General features: G+C 35.4%; 1 protein-coding gene across 1 annotated transcript; it reads right to left on the bottom strand.

The window, feature by feature from the left end:
- Nucleotides 1-928: 928 nt before the first annotated feature.
- Nucleotides 929-5,134, bottom strand: LOC128547908 (WASH complex subunit 1-like; the record flags this gene model as incomplete). The annotated part of the gene is made up of 1 exon (XM_053521715.1): nucleotides 929-5,134. A coding segment is annotated over one exon (543 nt), but the record flags the coding sequence as incomplete, so codon positions are not given.
- Nucleotides 5,135-10,670: the final 5,536 nt, after the last annotated feature.

The raw sequence follows: 10,670 nt of genomic DNA, 5'->3' as shown, positions 1-10,670 counted from the left end.
CAAGCTTGGTAATGTCCCAAAAATATATTGCTATCTTCACTAATGACCAGTGCTTGTTTCTACAAAAGTAAGAAATTGTGGATAACTTGGTTAAACTAGATGCTTTTGGAGAAAAGCGAACATCTCCCCAAATGCATAGTAGTAACAGGTTACAAGTAAACAGAAGACAGGAGCAAAAGTCCAAGAGACACCGATGGTTGGCTGCAATAGGGATTATCTACTCAGCATGTCCAATCATTCTATGAAGTTTCAACATTCTGGGCCAAGTGGTTCTGAAGTTACTGATCATGAAGACTTTTCCGTGTTCAGGCCCCTGTGACCTTGACCTTGGCTCAAGTGACAACAAAATCTAAGGGTCATCAACTCTGTAAGTCCTATCACCCTATGAAGTTTGAAGGTTCTGGGTCAAATGGTTCTCAAGTTATTGATAAACGGTTTTCCAGTTTCTTGCCCGTTTGACCTTGAACTTTGATCAAGTGACCCAAAATAGGGGTCATCTACTCTGTCTTTCCATTTATCCTATGAAGTTTCAACATTCTTGGTAAGGTGGTTCTCAAGATATAGATCAAAAACGGTTTTCCATCTTCAGGCTCCTGTGACCTTGACCTTTAACTGAGTAACCCCAAAAATAATAGGGGTCATCTACTTTGTAAGCCCTATTGGTCAATGAAATTTGAAAGTTCTAGGTTCTCTAGTTATTGATTGAAAATGAAATGTGACAGGCAGATGGCCCCCTGTGATCTTGACCTTTGACGGAGTGACCCCAAAAACAATAGGAGTCATATACTCTGTCCTATCACCCTATTAAGTTTTAAGGTTCTGGGTCAAATGGTTCTCAAGGTATTGACTGGAAATGGATTTCCATGTCATTATAGCTCACCTTGAGCATGTATCTCCTTCTGGTAAGCTAGAAAAACAGAAGTTCTCATAAATCTCTGATTTGTTTTAATAAAATCTATACATCATTCAATTACCATATCGTAAACAAGTTAACTTCATACATAGGTCCATAACTTTGTGTATCACAGTAACAAACATATCCTCTTTCAAACAATCGAGACATTAACCTCTAGCCCGCTAGCGGCAAGTGATTCAGCATGGTCTGCACTGTTCACTATTCAGTCAGTAAATTTTCAATCAACAACCCCCACAAATAATAAATGGTGCTGCCCAAACTGAATGATGGACTAGTCCATTTCAGAAATTTAGTAGGCTAAAGGTTAATGGGTTGAAAATCAGAGGTTTTCGGCCTTTAACACAACCATATATTTTCAGGTGAGTACTCAGCCTAATAAACATAAAATTATTTTTTGTCAATATTTGAATGATCAAAAATATTAATGTATATTCATCAATTAAATCATATCATATGTATTGATACATTACAAAGAGGGAAATTCCAATGAAATCGAATGAAATATGAAGGAAAATATGCGTTTTAAATTATCTTATCTATTTCAACAGATAAAATGAATGTTGGAATTCAGTTTCAAAAGTTGAATACAACTGAATTGTGTCCAAACCGAGTATTTTTTAAGGTATTTGCCTTTTTTTGAAAATCAACAGCATGAATATATATGTAAGCAACTGGAATGTGTGAACAAAAACAAAATGTACATCTTGTGTCCCCTGCATATACATATACATTTCCTCATCAACAAAGGAAGCCAAATCTGATTATCTCAAAATGTGTTGTCAAATCAACAAAATAAAATATTTCTGAAGCAAGTTAAATGAGCCGTGCCACGAAAAAACCAACATAGTGGGTTTGCGACCAGCATGGATCCAGACCAGCCTGCGCATCCGCGCAGTCTGGTCAGGATCCATGCTGGTCGCTATTGGTTTCTCTAATTACAATAGTCTTTGAAAGCGAACAGCATGGATCCTGACCAGACTGAGCGGATGCGCAGGCTGGTCTGGATCCATGCTGGTCACAAAGCCACTATGTTGGTTTTCTCATGGCATGGCTCAAATTTCATTAAAATGATGAAAATTGCCAAATTTGAAACTGCTCTTTCATCTCAAGTATTCCTCATTCCAGCATATACAAAATATGCCAAAGATACAGATGTTGTTAGCAGGTTCGCTGTTTTACGTGTTTTCCCAACCGATGGTGGTTAATCATTTTTTTATCATGTTTGAATTAAGCTTTTCTTCTTCTATAGGTAATATGTCATTTTTCAGAAATATGCTAAATAATAGACCAAGAATACTAAAACGCAGATTCTAACTTAAATAAATGGAAACCATAGAAATTATGCAGCGACACTGTGAAATCATTACCATTCATGGGGGACTAATTTTCTTGAATTTCATGATTGAGTTAACCCATGTAATTTTAAAAATTCCAATGAACAAGTAACATTTTCATTTGTTTACTGCTGAAAAATTTAAAATCCATGAATTCATATCCTGATAAAATATCCACTGTGGTCGCAACCATAAAATTTCACGTTCATGAAATTAAAATGATTTTTACAGTGTATCAAAACAAGCTGAAATGGTATATAGTGCTCTCTGACAACTAAACATCATTCTGTAAATAACCATAAAACTGTTGAAATGTAAATTATGACACAGTCACGTAGGAAGCATTTTCAGATTTGGGGGTGGGGAGGGGGGGTGGCACACATTTTGAAAATCAGCCGACCTGTAACAAAAGACCCAGTTCAAAGAAACGTTAAACGTTTTATTATTATTTTTTTTTTTTTAACATTGACTCGCTGTCAACGAATGTGTATTTTTCCATAATTTAACCTTCCAGCAATTCCAGATTAGATGTATTTGAATATGTTCCATCATTTTATAACAAGATTAGGTATCAAATTCCATTAAGGTAAAATGAAAGATGGCTATCCAGGAATTTCCAGTCTTTCAATAGCGTCACTAAATGATACAAAAAAAACAGTTTTAAAAAACGACGACAAAGTCAATTACAGTTCTGACTGTATAAGGTCAAGTGTAATACTGTGAAATCATTTTTATTCGCATAGGACGAATTTTCGCATATTTCATGCTAGAACTGATGCGCGAATTTAAGACCGTGTTATTATTGTTTTTTTACTTTATTTTTTCATTTATAAACTGAAAATGCGCGAATTAAAGCCCGCGCGAAACAGTCCTTTTTTACGTTTGCGCGAAATTTCATGCCAACGAATTTAAATGATTTCACAGTATTGAAAAGTGTGCTTTTCTAAGAAAATATGCATATTCTCTATTTGGACACATTTTTGATCTGTGCTTTTTTTCACAGAAATTATGAGGTTTATGGACCTTTAATTAATCTGTTATATATACTTATCTTACTGAAAATACAATTACATGACCAAAAAAAAAGTTCATAGAACAGTTTTCCCATGCAATGTCATGATCTAACTTCTAAGTAAAATTGCCTACTCATAGGAGTTATGTTAAACAAAATATTCATGTTTACAATATCTTAATTAAGATTACTGGTAAATCAATTTCCAGGCTTTTTTTTGTGCTGATTAACGAATGCAGACATATTGACCAATTTCAAGTACAAGGGTTGATCCAAAAGTAATGCCACTGAAGCCAAAAAAATGTTAATGAAAGAAAACAACAAAAAATCCTGTCCATGTACCTTGATCTATTCACAATATTTTCTAAAAATAATATAAGAAATTACTGCTTACTTAACGAGTTATCGACATGCACAGAAAGCATGGTAATGATGATCACTGCACGTCACTGACCTCATTGACATCAAAAAAGGATATTTTTATCACTCAGCAATGACAAGCCTTTGCACTACACAGAGGACTTTAATCTGCAAGAATGTCACTTTACTTTTCATGTTTGATTGCTAAAAGACATAATTTCACATCATTATAATTTCATGAGATTTGGTGCGCTATTTTAACGTTCATTGGCGATAGTCATTGGTTAGTTGTTTTTTTCTGTTTAACAAAGAAATGCTGTTTTTGCCTGTGGTGGCATATCGTCCAGGGTGAACTTTGAAGGTCTGAGTTATTAAAACGAATCAGCCCTAGGAATTAACATTTACGCGTGAAATCATAACTGATTTAGCTTACAACATGAATCAACCCTCGTATTTTGACCATTCCAAACTCTAGTATTTTGACCGACCACAAACTCTAGCATTTTGACCAATTCAAAACTCTAGTATCAAAGGCCAACACTGACTCTTCAAATGAGCATACATGTAAAAGGCAACATTACAAACTAGTATTTCATAAATCGGCAGGTGTCAATTAAGTAATAATATATTGCAAAAGCATACTTTAATTAATTTAAACACAAAAAAGAAGATATACTTCTTGTTAAATAATTTCATGAGAAGATGAAACTGTCTCACTTATGCCATGCAGTGTACAAATGATTCTGAATGTTTTTCGGGATTAATCAAATACTGCTTGATCTGTATACCTTTAACATTTTGCTTCGAACATACATGTACATTATACGTAAAATTGTAGATTAAATAAGGTAGCACTGTTTCTTTTCTTAAAGTAGGTTGATGTGATGTCAGAGTGTATTATTACAAAACAAACATACATGTATATCACATATTGCACAAGTTATCACTTTGGTCTAATTTTTTCATGACTTATTCCCAATCGTCCTCGTTATCTGCGGCTGTTGCCTCACTTTCTGGAGGTTTTGGAGGCGCTGGAATCATTGAAGAAATTTTGTCCATTGCCCCTCCTACCCCCTCGCTCTTTTCACTTCCCCCTCCCCCTTCTCCTGGTTTACCCGATCCAGATATACCTTTTCTTCTCATAGTCAACTTAGCAAATAGATCACCCATTAAATCTCCGCCCCCTTTACTAGCACCACCGGAGCTCTGTTTTTCTTCCTTTTTCTTCTTCTTTCTTTCATCGCTTTTGTCCTTTGCATTCTTAAGCCCCGCCCCTTTACTTCCTCCAGCTTTTCTTATGGCATCCATCAAACTTGAGCGACCTCCATCCCCCGTGACTTCTGCTGGAATATCAGCACTAGGAGGCGGTGGTGGAGGAGGTGCTCCACCAGGGGGTGGGGGTGGTGGTGCATCTGGCGGAGGGGGACCTATAAAAGAATAAAACAAAAATTTATACAAGAGGGCCCTAGGTCGCTCACCTGAGTAACATACTATAACAGTGTAAACATGTTTTACCTAGTGATTTCATGGAGACAAATATTCTGACCAATTTTCATCAAGATTGAACCAAAAATGTGGCCTCTAGAGGGTACACAAGCATTTTCTTTGATTTGACCTAGTGACCTAATTTTTTACCCCACATGACCCAGATTCGAACTTGTCCAAGATTTCATGAAAACAAACATTTTGACAAAGTTTCGGGAAGACTGGAGCAAAACAGTGGCCTCAAGAGTGCATACAAGCTTTTCCTTTGATTTGACCTAGTGGCCTAGTTTTTGACCCAACGTGACCCAGATTTGAAATCATCCAAGACTTTATGAAACATTCTGACCAAGTTTTATGAAGATAGAATCAAAAATGTGCCCCTAGAGCGTAAACAAGCTTATTCTTTGATATCAAATCAAAGCATAAATAAAACCTCTATATGGCTGAAAGGGCCAATATAGAAATTTTTTCCCCATTTAGGGGCAGCAACTCTAGATCCCATGATGGAATCTAGCCGGTTTTCGAAAGGAATCGAGATATTATTGTGACTTACGTTGTAAGTGTAGTTAAAATCCAATGTAAAATGTTACTTCTATCGTGTTCACAAGGTAAAATTAACAAATTTTGGCTCTTTCAGGGATCAATCAGGGACTGTAACTCCGGAACCTATGATTGGATCTGCCGGATTCATATGGAATCCAGGATCTATTGTTGTTAAAGATATTTTGCAAGTCTGTATCAAATCAAACCATAAATGAAGTCTCTATATAGCAATTTTTGGCCCTTTAAGGGGCCATAACTCTAGAACCCATGATGGGATCTGGCCAGTTTTCGAAAGGAATCGAGATATTATGCCAATACAAGTTGTGTGCAAGTTTAATTAAAATCAATTGCAAAATGTGGTCTCTATCGTGTTCACAAGCCAAAAATAGCAAATTTTGGCCCTTTAAGGGGCCATAACTCTGAAACCCATGAGGGGATCTGGCCAGTTTTCGAAACGAACCAAGATATTTTGCCAATACAAGTTGTGTGCAAGTTTAATTAAAATCAATTGCAAAATATTGTCTCTATCGTGTTCACAAGCCAAAAATAGCAAATTTTGGCCCTTTAAGGGGCCATAACTCTAGAACTCATGATGAGATCTGGCCAGTTTTCGAAAGGAACCGACATATTATGCCAATACAAGTTGTGTGCAAGTTTTATTAAAATTGATTGCAAAATGTGGTCTCTATTTTGTGCACAAGAAATTGTGGACGGACGGACGACGGACAAAGCTCACCCTGTTACTATGTGACAGGTGAGCTAATAAAACAAATAGAAGGAAAGAACTTATAATATTTGTCTGCCTAAAACATCTATTTAAGTATTTTCAAGAAATCAGTTAAAGTTCAAGGTCAATAAGCTAATTATCAAATCTCATTCTCAATCATCAAGGTTTGTTTAAATCCCCGAGACAAACCCAAGATTTATTTATTTCGTTTATTCAGTGAGCATGTGCACTCTTAGTTACTACTGGGAGTAGTTTCAGCCAATCTAAGTTCTATTTTAGGCCTGCCAAACTGAAAATTCAAGCAATTAAGCAAAATACTAGCTAAAACTGAATTAGTAGGTATGATGATGATGCAGGACTGTGATCAATAAAGATCTATTCCTGTGATAAGATAGTTAGAAATTTAACTTCTGAAATAATAATATTCCTCATCATTCGGTGTCAATATTGAAAAGGATGCAGTCACTTATTAATGGACAACTTTGATTGGCTTGTGAAGATTTGTTGAAAATGCCGCGAATGCATTGAAACCATTTACCTGTAATGTCACCAAAATGTCAGTGAAATGTACCACAGATTCAAGTTTAGTACCATGTCACACTATCATCTTTTTTACAATTTTTAGTAATGCAAGGATTGTAACTCAAAAGCCACTGGAAATGTGGATGGTTACAGAACTTAGCTAACATATCATGCCAAAAAAACTGTGCCTCAGTGTAGTGGACATAAGGATAAAAACTGCTCAAGTCAGAGAATGGTTACTGTCATTTTTTTTTCCATTTCTTAGTAAATCAAGAGCCAAAACTAAAGGGAGACTTGGAGGATCCAGCTGGTCATGATCATGCCCATAAATATTGTGACCAAGTTAGGTGAACATTGGATAAGAACAGCTCCAGTTAAAAAGCAGATAACTTTGTTGATGCCGCCGCTTGCTTGCTGCTTGTGTTCCAATAATAACATTCCATTTCATCGTTGTATAATAAGAAACAAAATGACAAAATTACTGATATCACATTCTACCAAGTTCAATCGTTGAAAATGACAAAATTACTGATATAACATTCCACCAAGTTCAATGACCACTATACTGTTGATACGTATAACACCTTTTGATTATTGTTGTATTAAAGAACTGTTACTTTTTCAAGTTTCAAAATTGTGAAAACAGGCATACACGAGGAATCGGTGAAACCGAATGATGCTCCCCGATGCATGTGCTTGTCCCAATATGGGGAATAACGTATTAGAAACAAACAAAAAATGGAGATAATAAAAAGAAGAAAATTGAATAAAAGGAGATAATTCAAAAACTAAGTAAGGTAGTTATGGTTTTTTGACACTGCACTTCCCGTCAATGGCCTCTATCATTTTGTGAAGTTTCAATGAATGCCATTAATATTTTCAAGTAATGCTCTGGACAAGCCTTATTTTGTATAATAAAGGGAGATAATTAAAAAACTAGGTAAAGTAAAGTTATGGTTCTTTGACACTGCACTTCCGGTCAATGGCCTCTATCATTTTGTGAAGTTTCAATGAAATGCCACTAATACTTTTCAAGTAATGCTCCGGACAAGCCTTATTTTGCATCATAAAGGGAGATAATTCAAAAACTAGGTAAGGTAGAGTTATGATTCTTTAACACTGCACTTTGTCTCAAGGACTGATTACACCATACAGGAAGTGACTACTCAGTGTTACATGTGAAGAAGTCCAAAATGTAGTTCCATGCTGTTGATGAAATCTGGTATAATGGATCCAGATACACAATGTTTACAGTTGCTGAATGAAAAACGTTATTTAGCGATTTGTTTCACTCCATATTTATTCTTTTCAAATAAACAGAGATGGATCTAGGATCGAAACAAGCATCAAGTTAGTTTGATATGATGCCAACTTTAAACTTGATGAAAATCCATGCCAATTCCAATTCTTCAATAACTTCTCATCCGAGAAAAGTTATATGTTGCATCAATAACAGAGAGTGGGTGGTTTCGAGTCTGCTCTCTCGTAGATTCGCCTGTGGTAAATATAAACGCTCTCTCTCTCTCTATATATATATAACACTCTATATAAACGCTCTATATCTCTCTCTATATATAAACGCATGCTGAAGCTGTATGATACGTTTGTCAAAAGTTATGTCTAAGCTGTAACAGCAATCACACAGGGAGACTTACCGGTCGAATAGTTGATGAACTAAATTTACCTTTAACGTTTTGGCTCAAAGAAATACGAAATATTTAAACCTTTAGAATAAGAAGAGGTTTAAAATATTACTGCAAACGTTTAAATGATAGAAGCCAATAAACGTATATTACGAATCATTGTGCAGGATTCATCCACTTCTACAGTCTTCGCTACTTCAATGTTCCTCATTACCAGTCCTGGCAAAAACAAACAAGCATGTGCTGGATTGAATAAACATTATTTTTTTCGGAGAAACAGAGAAATAATTTTGTTTTTCTTGACTTATTATTGTTGTTATATTTTCTTGTTGTTTGGCATCATGGAGTCCATTCAATATCTGTGTGATAGAATTCCGCTTAAGCGGGTGTTAGGGGCCTTCTCTCATGAACAGACTCAACTAAACCGAGTTATATTGCTTGGTTGCACTCTATGCTACCAAAAGATCTTGTTACAGATTTTATTATAATTCATAATTGGTCTTATGATTGGTCATGCGATTAAAATCTGGATCTGTCCTTAGCTGTAGTTGCAGACATTAACGAGCTTCCGCTAAACAGTTACTCAAGGGCTGGATATTTCGATCAGTAATACATTATTTTTATTGCATGCCATATTCTTCAAATAACAGAATAAATTAGATAAAGCGAATGGTTTTCTTCATATCACTTTTCTCTTAAAGTTACGTACTTAAACAAAGCGCAGGAAATAAACGTTCGTTAACGGAATTAAACAACAGCGTCGAGTTCCAGATTAATTTTATTGTTTGTAGCGTAACGTTATGTATTTTCTGTTGGGTAACTTTTTCTGAATCGGGAAAAATACTGTTAGGAAATATCTACCTATCTGTGTTTAAAGTTTTACATAAAATTATTACACAAAAACGTAAACTGGCCCCTTCTGTAGGCTATCTATAACGTTACACGACCAGATTTGTTTTCCTATTAAACAAAGAAGATTGAAAGTGTGACATTATTGTGCAATGAAAGCAACTGCATATAGTCATCAAAGAGGTTATTCTTACATGACCTGATTTGTTTTTCCTATTAAAGAAAGACGACTGCAAGCGTGACGTTAATTAAGAAATAATATATCTCACTTAGTGATTTGTCGCTGAATAAATCATTGTTTGGAGTTTAGATGCGAAGGAATTATATCACGAGGGCGCAGCCCGAGTGATGTAGATCTGATAGATCTAATACGCATCTTAACGACACAATGGTTTTATTCAAGAGCAAATTACTTAATGAGATATATTATTTCGATTCTAACACGTTACCAAGGATTTTAAAGTACATCCTTGACGGCATTCATTAAATATTTGTCCGTTTTCAATTTATTTTCCAGCGCGCCGCTATGCCGTTTGACGCTATGACGTAATAATTGTGACGTCAGAAAAATGGATGTTTAAGAAATAATTTATAGCAAAAGTGTGTTTTATCACTAATTATGCACGATGGGTGGTTATAAGTCGGACGTAATAATATCACGAGGGTGCAGCCCGGGTGAAATTATTACCGCCCGAGTGTATAAATAGTGTTAAAACACGGTTTTGCTATAAATTATTTCGATTCTAATATGCCCTTAATCTAAAACAGTAGATACAATATAGAAGCGCTCTTTCTTTGTCGCAACAAAAACTTTGACGTCGCCGCACGTTAACGTGACGTCATTCTAGCGTAAGAGTGTTTTAACAGAGGCAGGCTTATTAGAATGTATAATAATTCACTGTTTTCAGTCTTCTTTGTTTAATATGAATTGGATCGTGTTAGAATGTGTAACAAAATCGCCGCCGTTATGTCACAATTATAACGTCATTTATTGGTGCGCTGCCAAAAAAAAAAGAATAATAATAATAAAAAAAAAGCAAAAAAAAAAAAAAAGCAACAACACAAAACAGGAAAGCATTTGGCAGACGTCGTCAAGGATGTAAACAGTATTCTTATATGGCTAACAATGCTTTTATCATCACAACGATGTTATGTTGACGTCACGTCAACGTGATACTTAGCGCCTTGTACGCATCAAGAAATAGCGCTTTCAAATTTCATGAAATATTTTGTCTTAGAAATTCAAATAATATATCCCAAACAGAGCTTTTTTTCTGGA

The sequence above is a fragment of the Mercenaria mercenaria genome, chromosome 13 (assembly GCF_021730395.1).
Source record: "Mercenaria mercenaria strain notata chromosome 13, MADL_Memer_1, whole genome shotgun sequence".
NCBI lineage: Eukaryota > Metazoa > Mollusca > Bivalvia > Venerida > Veneridae > Mercenaria > Mercenaria mercenaria.
The sequence above is the reverse complement of the archived record's forward strand: the minus strand, read 5'-3'. Positions and strand labels throughout refer to the sequence as shown.